Source organism: Gopherus flavomarginatus, chromosome 3, assembly GCF_025201925.1.
Source record: "Gopherus flavomarginatus isolate rGopFla2 chromosome 3, rGopFla2.mat.asm, whole genome shotgun sequence".
Classification (NCBI taxonomy): Eukaryota; Metazoa; Chordata; order Testudines; family Testudinidae; genus Gopherus; species Gopherus flavomarginatus.
In genome coordinates this window covers 152,389,141-152,407,964 of record NC_066619.1, presented here as the reverse complement: position 1 = coordinate 152,407,964, position 18,824 = coordinate 152,389,141, and the positions used below count along the sequence as shown (strand labels likewise).

The 18,824-nt window shown below is 42.3% G+C and overlaps 1 protein-coding gene across 3 annotated transcripts in view; it reads left to right on the top strand.

Moving 5' to 3' along the window:
- Positions 1–18,824, top strand: part of MTHFD2L (methylenetetrahydrofolate dehydrogenase (NADP+ dependent) 2 like) — a 56,083-nt gene that overhangs the window by 1,644 nt on the left and 35,615 nt on the right. For all 3 annotated transcript variants that reach the window (XR_007773291.1, XM_050945063.1, XM_050945064.1), the window contains exons 2-4: positions 7,127–7,247; positions 10,588–10,710; positions 17,921–18,073. Coding sequence is in view for 2 of the 3 variants with exons in the window: in XM_050945063.1 (XP_050801020.1) it covers positions 7,202–7,247; positions 10,588–10,710; positions 17,921–18,073 (322 nt within the window). In the remaining variant the exon portion in view is untranslated. The remainder of the gene's footprint in view (positions 1–7,126; positions 7,248–10,587; positions 10,711–17,920; positions 18,074–18,824) is intronic.

The following is an 18,824-nucleotide window of genomic DNA, read 5'->3' as shown; positions in this document are numbered from 1 at the left end:
TAAGAAGAAAACAAAGAAAGAAGTGGGACCACTAAACACTGAGGATGGAAAGGAGGTTAAGGATAACCTAGGCATGGCCCAATATCTAAATAAGTACTTTGCTTCAGTCTTTAATAAGGCTAATGAGGAGCTTAGGGGTAACGGAAGGATGACAAACGGGAATGAGGATATGGAGGTGGATATTACCACATCTGAGGTAGAAGCCATACTTGAACAGCTTAATGGGACAAAATCGGAGGGCCCAGACAATCTTCATCCGAGAATATTAAAGGAACTGGCGCATGAAATTGCAAGCCCGTTAGCAAGAATTTTTAATGAATTGGTAAACTCAGGGGTTGTACCGTACGATTGGAGAATTGCTAACGCAGTTCCTATCTTTAAGAAAGGGAGAAAGAGTGATCTGAGTAACTATAGGCCTGTTAGTTTGACATCTGTAGTATGTAAGGACTTGGAAAAAATTTTGAAGGAGAAAGTAGTTAAGGACATTGAGGTCAATAGTAATTGGGACAAATTACAACATGGTTTTACTAAAGGTAGATCATGCCAAACCAACCTGATCTCCTTCTTTGAGAAGGTGACAGATTATTTAGACAAAGGAAATGCGGTAGACCTAATTTACCTCGATTTCAGTAAGGCATTTGACACGGTTCCACATGTGGAATTATTAGTCAGACTGGAAAAGATGGGGATTAATATGAAAATTGAAAAGTGGATAAGGAACTGGTTAAAGGGGAGACTACAATGGGTTGTACTGAAGGGTGAACTGTCAGGCTGGAAGGAGGTTACTAGTGGAGTTCCTCAAGGATCGGTTTTGGGACCAATCTTATTTAACCTTTTTATTACTGACCTTGGCACAAAAAGCGGGAATGTGCTAATAAAGTTTGCGGATGACACGAAGCTGGGGGGTATTGCTAACACGGAGAAGGACCGGGATATCATACAGGAAGATCTGGATGACCTTGTAAACTGGAGTAATAGTAATAGGATGAAATTTAATAGTGAAAAATGCAAAGTCATGCACTTAGGGATTAATAATAAGAACTTTAGATATACATTAGGGACACATCAGTTGGAAGCAACAGAGGAGGAGAAGGACCTTGGGGTATTGGTAGATCACAGGATGACTATGAGCCGCCAATGTGATATAGTCGTTAAAAAAGCTAATGCAGTTTTAGGATGCATCAGGCGAGGTATTTCCAGCAAAGATAAGGAGGTGTTAGCACCATTATATAAGGCACTAGTGAGACCCCACCTGGAATACTATGTGCAGTTCTGGTCTCCCATGTTTAAGAAGGATGAATTCAAACTGGAACAGGTTCAGAGATGGGCTACTAGGATGATCCGAGGAATGGAAAACCTGTCATATGAAAGGAGACTCAAAGAGCTTGGCTCGTTTAGTCTAGCCAAAAGAAGGCTGAGGGGGGATATGCTTGCTCTTTATAAATATATCAGAGGGATTAATATTAGGGAGGGAGAGGAATTATTTAAGCTTAGTACCAATGTAGATACAAGAACAAATGGGTATAAACTGGACACTAGGAAGTTTAGACTTGAAATTAGACGAAGGTTTCTAACCATTAGAGGAGTGAAGTTCTGGAACAGCCTTCCAAGGGGAGTAGTGGGGGCAAAAGACATATCTGGCTTTAAGATTAAGCTTGATAAGTTTATGGAAGGGATGGTATGATGGGATAGCCTAATTTTGGCAATTGATCTTTGATTATCAGCAGAAAAGTATGCCCAGTGGTCGGTGATGGGATGTTGGATGGGATGGGATCTGAGCTACTGCAGAGAATTCTTTTCTGAGTGCTGGCCGGTGAGTCTTGCCCACATGCTCAGGGTTTAGCTGATCGCCATATTTGGGGTCGGGAAGAAATTTTCCTCCAGGGCAGATTGGCAGAGGCCCTGGAGGTTTTTCGCCTTCCTCTGCAGCGTGGGGCATGGGTCGCTTGCAGGTGGATTCTCTGCAGCTTGAGGTCTTCAAACCACAATTTGAAGACTTCAATAACTCAGACATAGGTTAGGGGTTTGTTATAGAAGTGGATGGGTAGGGTTCTGTGGCCTGCTTTGTGCAGGGGGTCAGACTAGATGATCACTTTGGTCCCTTCTGACCCTAGAATCTATGAGTCTATGAGAAATAAGTTATTTTTTAAAATGTTATTCATAGTTATAGAAGTCATCTGACCTCTAGTTGTTGGACGTGTGAAAGAGGGAGAGTGAAGCTGTGAAATGGTACAAAAGTTCTCAAAGTTTCTTCAGTCTGTATCTCTAGCAATATATAGCTTGCTGGCTACCAACAATACAGTGTTTAGAACTCGCTTACTCTGCCTCTGATTCTTAGGCCGTGTCTACACTAACAAGTTTTGTCGACAAAAACTGCCCTTTGTCGCCAAAACAGTGAATGCATACACACTGCGATGCGACTTTTGTCGGGAAAAATGCCCAGTTTTGGAGACCAAAATACAACCACCCCAACAAGAGACATGTCTTTTTCCTCTTAATTTTTCTTGACAAAGTGCCAGTGTAGACACCATGCTTGATTTCATTGCTTTAATTGGCCTCCAGGAGGTGTCCCACAATGCCCATCGTGATCACTCTGGTCAGCAGTTTGAACTCCACTATCCTGCAGCCACGTAAACAACCGTCCGTCCCTCCCCCATAGAAGCCCCAGGAATTTTTGAAATTCTATTTCCTGCTGGCTCAGCATGGAGAGGTCTCATCACATCTTCCCAGGTGATCATGTCAGGTTATCACACCAAACACTCTCCCGCTTGGACCACTGTGGAGCTGTTGGATCTGATCAGGATATGTGGAGAGGAGGCTGTGCAGTCACAGCTGTGCCTGAGCCATAGGTATTGGGATACCTACGGGCACATTTCTTGAGGCTTGTGAGAAAAGGGCTATGATCAGGAGCACTGTGCAGAACGAAGGTAAGGGAGCTGAGGCAGGCGTACCATAAGGTGAGAGAGGCAAACCGTCACTCCAGTGCTTCACCTAAGACCTGCCAGTTCTATAAGGATCTGGATGCTATCTTCGTGGGTGACCCCACCTCTGCTGCCAAGAGCCCTGTAGGTACTTCAGCGGGCCTGGAGGTGGCGGAAAGCGGACCTAACCCAGAGAGCGAAGTTATTGATGGAGTTAGACGACGATGTGGAGCTCCCAGTGGGGCAGGCAGCCAGGAACTGTTCTCCACTCCGGAGGTGTGTAGCCAGTCTCAGCAGTTGCTCTCTGGTGAGCAAGAAGCAGGAGAGGAGATGGCTGTGATTTGTGTAGTGCGGAGGTAGGTTCAGGGTATAGAAATGTGGGAGGCTGTGTTTCTGTGTGCTGGACATTTCCCTGTGTAGCTAATCATTATAGCGGAACAGGGTGTTGATGCATGCCATGATCTCATGGGAATCGTCCAGAGAGATCTCTAGGAAAGTTTCCTGGAGGTACTCTGCAATCCTCTGCCAAAAGTTCCGTGGCAGAGCAACTTTGTTCCTTCCCCCATTGTAGGAACCTTTACCGTGCCATTCGGCAATCACTTTTTCAGGGACCAAAGTGGCATATAGGCGAGCAGTGTAGGGAGTAGGGCGGAAGCCATGAGCATGGAATAGCTGTACCCTCGTTTCCCTGCTTACCCTTAGCAGTGAGACATCTGCTACAATTACCCCGGCCTGTGGAGAAGTGGGGGAGAATTTTGGAATTTTTCCCTTAGTCGGTTGCACCACAACCCTTGGAGAGTGTATGCTCTTTTCCCCATGTGGAACACTTCCCCCAACCCCACCAACACTCACCATGCTTTGCAGAGATTTGTGCCTGCCAAGAGTCAGTGAGAAAGTGATTGTTATGTTGCAAAAAGTGTATTTATCGGAAATGTTTCAGTGCTGTGTGTGAATTTAGCAATCCCACGTCTATGCATTGTGCCTTGTGCTTTGGCAGATGTGGCCTTCAGGAACACCCCACACACCCCGGTGGAGTGTCTCTGCCAGATAAGTAAGCGCCCAAAATACAGCAAATAAGACATTCCAGGAGGTGCTGCATTGCTCCAGTGCAGAGAAAAGGGAATGCAAGGAGTGCTGGGAAGCCAAACAGCAGGAGAGAAAAGAGAATCAGGAGTTCAAGGATGCAACTAAGTGGATGATTAAAGTAATGGAGGAGCAAATGCAGATGCTGAAATAATGCTGCAGACTAAGCAGATCTGAGCCCACCCTCCCCTCTAGCACATTCAGAACTCTTTTCCACACCTCCCCCAAACTCCATCCCCACAGTCCTTTCTGGGACTTCTCGGTTTCCCCTTCACCCCCTCGGACAACTTTCAAAATGGTAGCTGGACTTGCACACAGCTGTGAAGGTCTGCCCTTCCCTGGTACCTCCTTTCACACCAAGCATCTCTGTGTCATTGTGTGTGGTGTTTCTTGTACAATAAAAGCAAAATTTTTGAATGGTAACTCATCTTTGCTACAAATTGAGATAGCAGGCACTACCAATACATGCACAGGCATGTTAATCGTGCTTATTGGAATGTAAGGCCCCAAATGTCACCATTGCTTCCTAGGAAAACCACGTGTAATGTAATGTTGAAGCACCAATCACAGAGATACACATCACTGGTTCTCATTTTCAAAGTGTTGCCTCAAAGCCTCCCTGATTTGAATTGCCCCCCTCTGTGATCCTCTGATAGTCCTGCTATCTGAACCACTCTTTACTGCTGTCCAGGTGTCCTGTGTAAGGTTTCATGAGCCATGTCTGTAAGGGGTATGCCAGGTCTCCCAGGATCACTATGGGCATTTCAACAACCTCTGCTGTAATCTTCTGGTTTGGAAAGAAAGTCCCCACTTGTTGCTTTCTGTACAGGCTGGTGTTCCTGAGGATGTGTGTGTCATGCACCTTCCTGGACCACCCCGTGTTGATGTCAGTGAAACACCCACAGTGATCTACAGGTGCCTGTAATGCCATGGAGAAGTACCCCTTCCTTTTGATATACTCCTTCGCAACATGGTCTGGTGCCAAATTTGGAATGTGTGTGCCATCTATGGCCCCTCCACAGTTAGGGAAACCCATTTCTGCAAAGCTGTCCACTATTTCAAGCACATTTCCCAGAGTCACGGTCCTTCATAGCAAGATGTGATTTATTGCCCTACACATTTGCATTAATGCAGCCCCAATGGTCAACTTCCCCACTCCCAATGGATTTGCAACCAACTGGTAGTTTCCACACAGCGATTGCCACATGTTTTTCTACCGATAGGGCAGCTCTCATTCTGATGTCTTTGCACCAGAGTGTGGGGACAAGCTCCACACACAGTTCCAGGAAGGTGGCTTTCCACATCCAAAAGTTCAGTAGCCACTGCTTGTCATCCCACACCTGCATGACAATACGATCCCACCATTCAGTGCTTGTTTCTCAAGCCAAAAAGCAAGAGTCTACCCTATGCAGCTGTTCTGTGAGTGCCTAAAGCAATCTAAAGTTGCTCCTATCCATATCACGCAGCATGTCAGGTGTCTGTGAGTCTTCTTCAGTTAGGAACTTCACAGTTAACTGCACTGCCATCTGTGGTGTCTTCATGGCAGTTAACAGAGCATAGGAAAGCAGGGTGGGATCCATCCCTTCTCGCAAAGATGCCAGGGGGCACAGCAAAGAAGGGCCATTGCAAAAATACCATGAAAGAAAGCTGGAAGCCCATTGAGTGCAGGGACAGAAAGCAATGCATCATGGGACATTGAGCCCGGTCCCAAAATGTGCTGCAATCCGCACTGCCATCCCACAACACATAGCGACAGAAGGTGTCGAGCTGGACTGTAGGATAGGGTACCCACAATGCGTTGCTCACAGTGTCGATGTTAGTGCCCCCACTGTGGACGCGATCTGCCGACACAGGGAGCTAGTGTGAATATAACTTTTTCCTATTTTTATTATGTCGATTTTTTGAGTGTCAACATCACTTTTTCGACAAAACTTTGTAGTGTAGACAAGGCCTTTCCTGTTTAGGAGAGACTTTAGAACTATCTACTCCAACAGCTCTGTGACCTAGCTTAATTTATTTTTTTAATCTTATCTTGCATCAACAATGTTTACCTTTATAAATTTGGAGAAACTCTGATGAACTAATTGTTCTTGTAAGTGGAGCCCTCCCAACCCCTGTTGGATATCAGTTCCTTGAGTTGCTTCATCCTGTGAAATAACTTCCCTGCTTTTATCTAGATCAGGGATCAGCAACCTTTGGCATGTGGACCACCAGGGTAAGCCCTCTGGAGGGCTGGGCTGGTTCGTTTACCTGCTGCATGTGCAGATTTGGCTGATTGCGGATCCTACTTGCCATGGTTCACCGCTCCAGGCCAATGGGGGCTGCGGGAGGTAGCGCAGGCTGAGGGATGTGCTGGCCACTGCTTCCCAAAGCCCCCATTGGCCTGGAGCAGCGAACCGCAGCCAGTGGGAGCTGCGATTGGCCGAACCTGTGGATGCTGTAGGTAAACAAACTGTCCTGGTTCGCCAGGGGGCTTACCCTGGCGGGCCACATGCCAAAGGTTGCTGATCCATGATCTAGACTGAGCTTCCACCAGCCTGTTCTCACCAAACACCTTATCTCAAGTAGGCCCTGGGAAAGCAAAGAAATGGCACCACCTAGAACTGATAAAAGGGATTATATTGTAAATAACAGGACAGTTATAGCCTTGAACTAAGTATGGAGCAGCAGTATCCCCTACTTTGTGTGTATGTGAGGGGGAACAGCTACAGGAAGGTTTTAAGGGCAGATATCTCCAATCAGATTCCCTTGGACTTTATCCCCAGACTCTGCCCCCAAGCCCATGGACTTCTGGGCATTAACATGATGCAGCCAGCTGTGTGTCTGAGGAAGGTGGGGCAACAGTGCCACACAGGCAGCTGAACTTCCCTTTTGTATGTGTGGGGGTTCTCTGGATGCAGGACCGTCCACTTCTTTATGGTTTAGAAAGCAGCTGGCATGCCACACTTGAACTTCATGCTGTCATTTATACATCATTCAAACAGCAGGTCAATCTCCATTGGCCCCAATGTTTGTAAATATATAATACAGGAGATCTGAGTATTTTAGGTATTTTGATTGTGAAATTTTTGACTTAAGATGGTAGGTTTTTAACACTTGAATTTGTATCTTTGTCTTTATAGTGATGAAGCAACCATTATCTCAGGGACTCAGCTTGCTAAACAAGTCTATAAAGAAGTCCAGAGGGATGTAGAATCATGGATGTCCCTTGGGAACAGGAGACCTCATCTCACTGTCATTTTAGTAGGTGACAACCCAGCCAGTCATACATATGTAAGAAATAAGATGAAGGCAGCTACTGCTGTAGGTATGTGATGAGTAAGAACAAATATCTGCATATTAAGCATGAGATTTGTTCTCATTCAAAATGATCAATATCTTGGTTTCATTTTGAATCATTTCCCTTTTTGAATACCCCTGATTTACATACTGTGGACAATACTGTATTGTCATACTACAGGAATATAGTCAAGAGGCAAACAAAGAAATTAATATAATATAAAAATAGTTCTATTAGGCATGAGAGTGGTGTTGGCCTTCAATGAAGTAATTTTCTACACTTTAAATGTTTTTGAATAAATTATTTACATACTTTCCCTCAGAGATCAGAAACTAAGGGAAACCACAGCGGGGAAAAGGCTTATGGCTTCTCAACTCTTTGTATAGTGCTTTATGGCAATGCCTTATATCTGCCTGCCTTGGAAAGACAGATTATTAAGAGTAATCAAGTGGAAGTCACTCCAGTTTTTGGTCCTTCCCACAAGCCACCCCAGGATAACTTATTTTAAACTTTTCGATAAATTAGAGATTACTTTTCCAATCTTAATTAATCTTTCTCTATAACTAGTACAGCCACCTGAATCCCTAGAAACAAGTTCTAATATCCTAGAATTTGAAGGAACCAAGCTTGTGAATTGACACGTCTCAAAAGAAGTAGCTACATTTTGTAGGAAAATATTATATAATAATATCATGATTGTAAGGCATTACATAAAGTTATAGCCATAGTACCTTGTGAAATTCCTTTTGCCACTGAATACCTTCTTTCTGGATTCATAAATAAAAACAACAGCTTCACACCTCTAAATCCAAAAGGCAGCAGTCTCAGCTTTAAGAATAGCCTCTTAGAGCTGGTAGGGCTACTTCCACCTTTTCATGTTCTCTGTACATAGATATATCTTCTTACTACATGTTCCAGTCTATGCATCCGATGAAGTGGGCTGTAGCCCACGAAAGCTTATGCTCAAATAAATGGGTTAGTCTCTAAGGTGCCACAAGCACTCCTGTTCTTTTTGCGGATACAGACTAACACCGCTGCTACTCTGAAACCTGTAAATAGCTCATAGGGCTGGTCCACACTAGGGGGGGGAAATCGATCTTAGATACGCAACTTCAGCTACGGGAATAACGTAGCTGAAGTCGAATATCTAAGATCGGATTACTCACCCGTCCAGACGGCGCGGGATCGATGTTCGCGGCTATCCGTGTCGATTCCGGAACTCCATTGGGATTGATGTAGTTCCGGAATCGATATAAGCGCGCTCGGGGATTGATATATCGCGTCCGATCCCCGAGCAATCGATTTTAACCCACCGATACGGCGGGTAGTCTGGACGTACCCATAGATTTGGCAGTTGAGTGCCCAATCCGTAGACCACAGCACCTCACCACTACTCCCCATAACTCATCTAATTCTTTTGCACTATCGAAATCCTGAAAAGCTTCTGCTTACAATTCCGTCTCAGAGGTTGATTATTTCTCAGTGGGATCCACCATGCTAAAGGCCGAGCTTCAGTTTTTCAAATGTAACTTCTAAGCATGCTCCGTTCTCATTCACTTCTGAAAGTCAGTCCACTTATTTATAAGATGAAATAAGGATTTAGTTGCCTGACTTTAGATACCATTTTTAAAATGCATGCCGTTAGCTATGGATATTTTTCTCGAATCAATCCCCTTTAACAGCTTCTACCAAGTATCATTTATAGCAATAATATCGCTGGCTAGGATTAAGTTGCCCAAACTTCCTGCCGAACACGTCTTTCAGTATTCCTTAGAGCGGGCTCAGGATTCTTGCTTAGAGAGCGTATCTATTTTCATAAGACAAGGCACATTCTTTCTTTGGTTCAAATATCATCATTAAAACAATAAGAAATTAAATGAAAACCACAAAGAACCTCACCAAAAAAAATCACAGCTTTTCCTCCTCAAGCAAAAATAAAGCATAGAAGGTCATCTAGACCATCTACCTTAAAAATGAGAGGGAGAAAAAGGATCCAGGTCTTCCCTAACAAAATTTAAAAAATAGGTTCAAATCAGTTTTTGTACCCTTCATTTACAGTGTGACTACAAGAGGTACATCTACATCTTGGCATAAAGAAAACTGTCATTCCCAGCAATATATGGAATGCAGCCAGTTGCTCAGCTACATATTATTTTCATTGTCCCTAATAGACACACTACTTCTATAGAGGCAGAATTTCACCTCTTATCTTACATCAGTCTTTTGATCGTGGTGAAAATTCAGTAGCAGTGAAGAAAGGAACAGGAGAAACCAGTGATAAATAATTAATTTAACAGTGCTAGCTGGCTCTGTGTCCCCACTACCTTAAAGGGGGCAGACCATCCTGTTACAGTCTTGCTTTTTACCCTTATTTTCATCATCTTCAGTTTTCACATCTTTACCCTGCTTGGAAAGGGTTGTAGATTATACTATGGGACAGGATGCTCTGACACCATTGTGATGTGTGGTGTAAGAATATAAAACAGATAGGGTGTGGGTATTTCTTTTAGATGTCCTGAAGAATACCAACTTTAAACAAAAATCCTTGTCTTATACTTTATTACCTGTAGTAGTGAAAAGAATGAATTGACCCACTAATAGTCAGTTGGTTTTATATATTTTTAGATTAAATTGTATTGTTTTCATGCATTTGGTTTTATATTTAAGTTAAAAACAAAACAAAAAAATTGAACTGCTCAGGAATGTCAGATGATGTTGCAAAAATCTTTATTTTTCCCCTATAATTTTATTATTTCAATTCATAGGGAAGATGGAGAACTTGATATATAAAATGAAATTAGAATTCTGTTACATTGTCTCATCAATAGAAGAATTACTTTTATTATTATTAAATGTTTCCTCTAAAATCCTGCAGGAAAAATACATTTAATAATGACTACGTTGGAAGAATAAGCAGCCCTCCTGAATTAACACCACAGTCTAAATGGAAATTTGAATCACTTTGATATCAATACAACTACAATTCTATGATGTTGCTTGACAAATTATTTGATTAGGATTTTCCAAACATATATAAATCTGTTTTAATATTGTTAGACCTACTGAATTAAGACATTTAACTTCCTATGAATTTCTTTATAAGATTACACATGAATTATATATGCATACTATTAAAATTAAACAGAAAAGGTGAGATTTTCATAAGTGCTCTTTGAAGACAGTCAATGGGAGCAGAATTGGGCAAGTGCTGGGCACTTCTAAAAAACCTCGCCAAAAATGTCTCAGCTCACCTTAGAAAAAGCTTGTACCATGCAAATGTCTTTTGCTTTGCTTTTTTATCAGGCATTTGTAGTGAGATAATATTGAAGCCTAAAGACATTTCTGAGGAAGAACTTTTAGATCTGACTGCCAAATTAAACCATGATTCAAGAGTTAATGGTATATTGGTCCAGTTACCTCTTCCAGGTAAGTAATGCAATTTTATTATATGCTTTAAAGTTGGACAGTTGTAAGAGAGAAACTGTAAACAACTTGTGCATACAAGCTGCACCCAATTGGTATAAAAAGCCTTTCAGAGGAAACTGCTGATTACGATGAGTCTGCTGCATGATGCTTACTCCCGTTATTTAATGTTGATTCCTTATTTTATCCTGTATCTCACTAATGAAACAGTGGAGATTATTCTTATTGAAGCTGAGGTTTCTTATCAAATGCACAAATTTCCCTGTTAATTGGATTAAGAGGATAGGTATCTGTTTATGCCCTGGAATATTGTGCATCTCACATATTTTTCTCAAGGGTGAACAGGAATTATTCTGTGTCAGTCTCTATATAAATTGGGCAGACTTTCTCCCACTCCCTTGTGTTGTGTGTGAGAGGGGGTGGGGCTGGCTGGTGAAGCTGTGACATACCTGGGAACAGTCCAGACTAATGAGTAGCTGTCTCACTCCGCCCTGTAACCTGGAATGCCCTTTCCAATGCTTTGCTGCTGAAGCCACCAGCTTGGACTGCTCACAAACAGCCTTCAGCATGTAAGTCACTCCCAGCTATGTCTCTCTCTGTGCTGCAGCCAGCCAGCCACACCTTCTCTTTTACCAGCCTTAAAAATCCCCACAAGGTGATCCCAACGCACACCCAGTTCCAGATTTTTCCCCAGAATAGAATCATAGGGTTAGAAGGGACCACAAGGTTCATCTAGTCTAACCACCTGCCAAGATGCAGGATTTGTTGTTCCTAAACCATCCAAGACAGATGGCTATCCACCCTCTTTTTGAAAATCTCCTATGAAGGAGCTTCCATAACCTCCCTAGGCACCTGTTCCATTGTCTACTGTTCTTACAGTTAGGAAGTTTTTCCTGAGATTTAATCTAAATCTGCTATGCTGTTATTTGAACCCATTGCCTCTTGTCCTGCGCCCTGTGGCAAGAGAAAACAACTTTTCTCCATCTATTTTATGGCAGGCTTTCAAGTATTTGATGACCACTATCATGTTCCCCCTCAATCTCCTCTTTTCCAAAGTAAACATACCCAGTTCCCTCAGCCTTTGTTCATATGTAGGGCCCTACCAAATTCGCGGCCGTGAAAAATGTGTCACAGACCATGAAATCTGGTCTCCCCCTATGAAATCTGATCTTGTATGTGCTTTTACCCTATACTATACAGATTTCACAGGGGAGACCAGTGTTTCTCAAATTGGGGGCACTGACCCAAAAGGGAGTCGCGAGGGAGGGTCACAAGGTTATTTTAGGGGAATTGTGGTATTGCCACCCGTACTTTTACGCTGTCTTCAGAGCTGGGCAGCTGGAGAGCGGCAGCTGTTGGCCAGGCACCCAGGTCTGAAGGCAGCGCCCCGCCAGCAGCAGCACAAAAGTAAGCCTGGCAGTACCATGCTATGCCACCCGTACTTCTGCGCTGCTGCTTTCAGACCTGGGTAGCCGGAGAGTGGCGGCTGCTGACTGAGTGCCCAGCTCTGCAGGCAGCAGTGCAGAAGTACAGGTGGCAACACCATATCATGCAAACCTTACTTCTGTGTTGCTGCTGGCGGAGGCTCTACCTTCAGAGCTGGGCTCCTGGCCAGCAGCCACCGCTCTCCAGCTGCCCAGCTCTGAAAGCAGACAGAAGTAAGGGTAGCAATATCTCGATTCCACAATTCCAACAATAATCTCTCCCAACTCCCTTTTTGAGTCAGGACCCCTACAATTACAACACCATGAAATTTCACATTTAAAGAGTAGAAATCATGAAATTTACTATTTTTAAAATGTTATGACCATGAAATTGACCAAAATGGATCGTGAATTTGGTAGGACCCTATTGGTATGGCTTGCATTCCATCTCTTTGATCATCTTTGACATTCACCTCTGGATTCTTTCCAGTTTCTCTGCAGAGGTGGTGGAATCTCCTTCCTTAGAGATTTTTAAGGCCTGGCTTGACGAAGCCCTGGATGAGATGATTTAGTTGGGATTGGTCCTGTTTTGAGCAGGAGGTTGGACTAGATGACCCCTTGAGGTCTCTTCCAACCCTAACCTTCTATGATTGTGTGATTTTACACACTGGTGACCAAAACTGGACACAGTACTCCAGCTGAGCCAAACCACTGCTGAGTAGAGCAGTATTACCACCTCTGTCACTTGCATGCTATGCCTATGTTAATGCAACCTAAAATTGTATTTGCTTTTTTTGCAACAGCATCGCAGTGCTGATTTATGTTGACCTTGGGATCCACCACAACTCCCAGTTCCTTATCAGCAGTGCTGTTGTCAAGCCAGTTGTCCCCCATTCTGTATTTGAGCACTGTGTTTTTGCATTAAGTATGTAATTCCTTTTTAAAAAATAAACACTAGCCTTTTCCCAAAGTAATTGGTTCTTTTGGGGGTTTTCAAAGATGAGGCAATATTCTTCCTTAGACTGCTAAGAGATTAAGTTTCATCTCTTTCCTTGTCTGGTAGAGAATCTGTTCCTATGGTATTTTCATACACATACACACAGGCACATGAAATGAGAGCTGTCTTTGCTTTGAGATCCGGGAATGCTAGGTCTATGTAGCTTCTCTGGAATGAATTAACAACTGATGGTCAGCCACAAAGAGCCTCTTATTTATTTTATTTTTTTTAAACTGTAACTGTTGGAAGGACAGAACCTGCTTTTTCTTTGGTGTTTTTATATTCTTCAATCTTTCTTTTCCAAAGGTATTGGAATGCTGCACAGACACAATATAGTAATTAAATGTGTATTATGGACAATAATTTATGAGATTAAAATATAATTGTTATAATAAAAACTAATTATGTAATACACACCTATATGAGTGACAGTAATTATAAAAATGGGCCATTAGAAATATAAGATCTGATTGCTTTGCTAACTGTTTCACTGTTTCTGACCCCAGGGAAGTCCTAATTTTACAAGTGAGTTAAACCTTTGTTGATAGAAGTACTTTGAACTACTTAATGATTTGCTTCAATTACCTCTTAATTTGCATAAGTGGAGCTCCAGAAATCATTGCTTAATGTGACCCTTGTTTAGGTGTGCATGGAGGGGTCCCTTCATAGGTGGCTCTCAGATCGATGCATGTGCAGAGTGGGACAAGCATATGAGATGTCCATGTTTATATAACTCAGTGCGCTCCCATGGATACTATGGCAGATGCAGTCTAGTAGTACAAAAGTCAAGAGATTTAACCATTTTAGGCCTTTATCTTTTAGACACAATCCTTTGCTTGAGTCCCAGTGAGTGGGCCATATATACTTCTCCTGATGAGCCCAACACACTCCTTGGGGTGGTGTCGGGGAGATGTAGAGTCCTGGTTCCCCCTATTCATTTTGGGGTGCTGTGTGTCATACTGGCATTTGGCAGCTGCTATGTATTCCCCTCCATCTCAAAGCACAAACATTTTAAATAAAGTGCTTGCTGTTTCTTAATTAGCATCCCAGAAAATTTTGTATTGATTGCATTGAGTCAAACATCTTTCCTAAAAAAAGGAGTCCTTGTGGCATGTTAGAGAGTAACAAATGTATTTGAGCATAAGCTTTCGTGGGCTACAGCCCACTTCATCGGATGCATAGGCTGGAACATACAGCAAGAAGATATTTATACATACAGAGAACATGTTCCAGTCTATGCATCCGATGAAGTGGGCTGTAGCCCATGAAAGCTTATGCTCAAATAGGTTTGTTACTCTCTAAGATGCCACAAGGACTCCTGTTCTTTTTGCGGATACAGACTAACACGGCTGCTGTTCTGAAACATCTTTCTGTTTTCTACTTGACTATGGCCAACTTTATCATTTTCATGGGATATGCAAGTGGCTTGCTATTTTGTTTTGTTCTGTTTTTAGATTACTTGTTCTGCTAGTAAGGTTTTTCATTAAATGTGACCCTTTCATACTTGCTAATCATAGGCTTTAGACAATATTTTCTGCATTTCTTTTCCCGCATGTGAAAACGAACTAGTATCCAACTAATTAACAAATCAATAACTAATTACAGCTATTGTATAACCTCCAAAGAAAAACATCATTTGATAAAATAGTAGCTAGAATAGAAGTGAGAGATGTAATTTTTTTTTCCAGAGGAAACATAGTATCATGGTTAAAGCAAGCTTTTTAGGGCTATGTCTGCACTAGTACTTTTGTCAACAAAACTTTTTTCAGTGAGGGGTATGAAAAAAACACACCCTGACCGACTCTTCCGCCGACATAGCTACTGCCCTCTTTAGGGGTGGTTTAATTATGCCGACAGGAGAGCTCTCTCCCGCCGGCATAGAGCTGCTGCACAGGAGACCTTACAGCAGCTGTAAGCTCTACAGTGTAGACATCCTCCCAAATTACTCTTCTGCATCCCAACATCTCTCTGTCACCAAGGACAAGACTGTAGTCCTCCTTGTCACTTTATCCTGGCATCTTCTTTTGACTCTGCCCTCTTTCTAGATTCACACATCCAGGCTACATTTAAATCTTGCTGCTTCTTTCTGGATGAGGTCTCTAAAGATATGTCTACATTACGAGCTAGGGGTGTGAGACGCAGCTTCTGTACACATACTTGCGCTAGCTCTTTTCGAGCTAACGCACTAAAAATAGTAATGTAGCCACTAGCTGCCCGGAATACAAATTTGCCTGAATCCTGTGAGTACATATTCTGGGAAGAGAGCCTGTGCCACCACTTGCCACTGTCCATGTTACCATGGCTGTCCTACTGTTTTTAGCATGCTAGCTCAAAGAGACCTAGTGCAAGTATAGGTATATGAGGTGGGTATCACACCGCTAGCTCACAGTGTAGACATACCATAAGATTCAGCTTCTCCTTTCTGTCAACACAGCTAAAACTCTCATGCAGGCTCTCAGCATTTCCCAGCTTGACTACTGCAACATCTTTCTTTCGAGTCTTGATAAGTCATCTTGCCCACTACCCGTTGAATACATTCAAAACATTGCTGCAACAATAATTTTCTTGACTTGTTGCGTTGTCACTTCCTTTTGCGTTCCTCCATTGGTTCCCCCTTCTTCACCAGATAAAACAAATGGTTTGTCTTCACTTTTAAGGCCTTTTTATGGCATATCTCAATCCTACCTATCGCGTCTTGTATGCTATCAAGTGGTCAGCCTCACTTCTGTTCCGCAAGCAGTGCTAACCTTTATCACCCATTAGTCCAGTTTTCCTTCAAACAGCTTCATGCTTTTTCTCATGTTATCTCTTATGCTTAGAATGAGCTATGTGTAAAAATTCAAAAATCCTTTGTTATCCTCCTTTACGTCTCTCCTACAAGCCCATCCATGCTGTGATGCCTACAAACCCCTCAGCAATGGCTAGGCAGTTGGTGCGCTGTGACTACTGCTTACTGAGCTAATCAAGGTCTGTTGCCTTGTGTTCCCCTCTGTTGTGTCCACCCGCTGTCTCATCGTGCACTTAGATTGTGAGCTCTTAAGGGCAGAAACTGTCTTTTTGGTACACATGTGTACAGGGCCTAGCAGAATTGGGCCCGAACTCCTGACTGGGGTTTCTAAGGTCTACTGTCATACAAATAACAGTAACAAAGCACAGGACAGTGAGTCGGATCAGGTTTTCACCTTTGCCACCCGTCTTGCTCTTTGACCTTGGACACCTCTCTGTGCCTTAGTTGCCCCATCTGTAAAATGGGGATAAACAATCTATACTTCACAAAGGCTTTTGAGGTTTAATATCTCTTAAGTTGTTTTGAGATCTGTGGCTGGAAAGTGTTGGGTTTTTGTTTGTTTTTTAAAGTGCAAAACTTTAAGGTTATCTAGTATTAATTTCAGCAGTTTTCAATCAGTGAAATGAATTGGCCACATGGTGGCAGTGTAACATAAGTAAGGAGGACAAAGTCTGATTTATTGACTAATGATTGACTCTGGGAATAGATTGGAGTGCGCTGACTTTTAGCTCTAGAGTCATTGGTTTTGTCTGCAGAGCAGCAGCAGCGATATTAACAGATTCAAGGGTGGAGGTGAGAGTTGTTCATTAAGTATTTCTTGTGAATTTAGAACTGGTGAAAGGTCCCACCTCAAAGCCTGGGGATTGAAGTCCTCTCTATATATTCCGAACAGTTATAGTAGTAGCTTTGTAAACTCCCCGCTTTCTTGCAGAGCCCTGCCTTTAGGCATCTGCGCTGATCTAGAGGGGCCACCTCTAAGACTATGTCTACACTAGGCAGCTTACAGAGCACAGCTGCACCAAGATCTCTCATGTAGCTGCTCTGTGCTCTCCCATTGACATAATTATACCACCTCAAATGAGCCACAGTAGCTGTGCTGGCAGGAGCATGTTTCCTGCCAACATAGCATTGTCCACACCAGAGCTTACGTCAGTGTAACTTATGCCACTGAGGGAGGTGTTTTTTACACACCCCTGAGCAACATCTGCTGAGATAAGTGGTTGCGTACATAGCCTAAGCCCTGGTCTACACTGCTGGGGGGTCAATCTAAGTGATGCAACTTCAGCTATGTGAATAATGTAGCTGAAGTCGACATACTTAGATCGACTTACCGTGGTTTCTTCACCACAGTGAGTCGACTGCTGCCCCTCACCTGTCGACTCTGCCTGCACTTCTCGCAGTGCTGGAGTGCAGGAGTCAACAAGAGAGGGCTCGGGTCGATTTATTGCGTCTAGACTAGATGCGATAAATCAATCCCCGCAGGATCGATCGCTGCCCGCCGATCTGGTGGGTAGTGTAGACATACCCTAACAGCGAGAGAGTAATTCACTCTCCATTCTCATTTGGTCCTTCACTACTCTGTTTAGACTGTCATTTATGGTGGTGGTTTCTGAGTGCTGCAGACATCAATCCACTGCAACCTGGACTGAAACCACTACGCTATTTTCACACAGACCAATGAACACTATATTTTAACAACAGATTTAAATTTTAACTCATGAGGTATCTGGGCTTGTCTATATTACAAAAGATGTGATAGTTTAACTAAATCTGTTTGACATAGATCTCAGTTAAACTACTGATCACCATATGTGGGGTAGGAAGGATTTTTCCCCCGTATCAGGCTGGCAGTTTAGTCATGGTGAATAATTATGGTGACCTGACAGACTGTTGAACTGAATAAAATACATGTGGTTTTCCTTAAAAATAAAAAAGTTGGGCTGGGAATGCTCACCTCTGTTGACACCTGAGAAGAAATATAATTTTTAAATAACAATTTTCCAGATCATATAGATGAACGAACAGTCTGCAATATTGTTGCACCTGAAAAGGATGTGGATGGATTCCATATTATCAACATTGGACGACTGTGTCTTGATCAACCTTCTGTAATACCTGCCACTGCTGCTGCTGTTTGGGAAATTATAAAAAGAACAGGTAGGAAATAAAATGTCTATTGAAATGCTCTGGAGAAGAAAAAAGAAATTTATGTGATAGAATACAGCAGGATGGATTGGTTTAAATCAAAGCAATTTAAATAATCAATTTTAATCAGTAAGTAGGAAAGCTTAATTTAAATAAACTCTTTCCTAAAGAAAGTGTGATTCTCATTAGTTGGCAACCGTTAAAACATGTTGAATTGCTACTAAATATAGCCTTTCACTAAATTTGGTGCTTCTTTTTGCTAACCAGTAGGATGCGCTGTATACGTTTATTTAAGCGATTAGTTGAGGTAAACCTCTATTCATTGAGATTCTTAAGTTTTGCATATTTTATTATATTAGAAAATGAAGAATTATGCCTTTATTTATTAGATGATGATTAATTTTTCACTTGTGATTTGTGCCAAATTTTATTTCGATGGAAATTCAAATTCAATTAAACATGAACAAAAACAGAATTTTATTTTTTTTTTTAAATAAAGCGACCTTAAATGTGCTGGATGCATAAGAAAAAAAGTTTTAAATGTAAAACAAAGTTTTTCAAAACGTGTGATAAACTAACTGATTTATTAAACAAAGTAAATATTATCTGTAGTTTAGTGAATTGAACAGATTACTTCTGGTCACCATGTGCTTCCAAATTTTAGAACTAGTAGATCCCATGCACTTTCACCAAGTTTTTATTCCTAGATCAGAAGAGGAAAAGAAGTTTTCCTTCTTTTCCAACTCCCAATTGATGTCTTAAC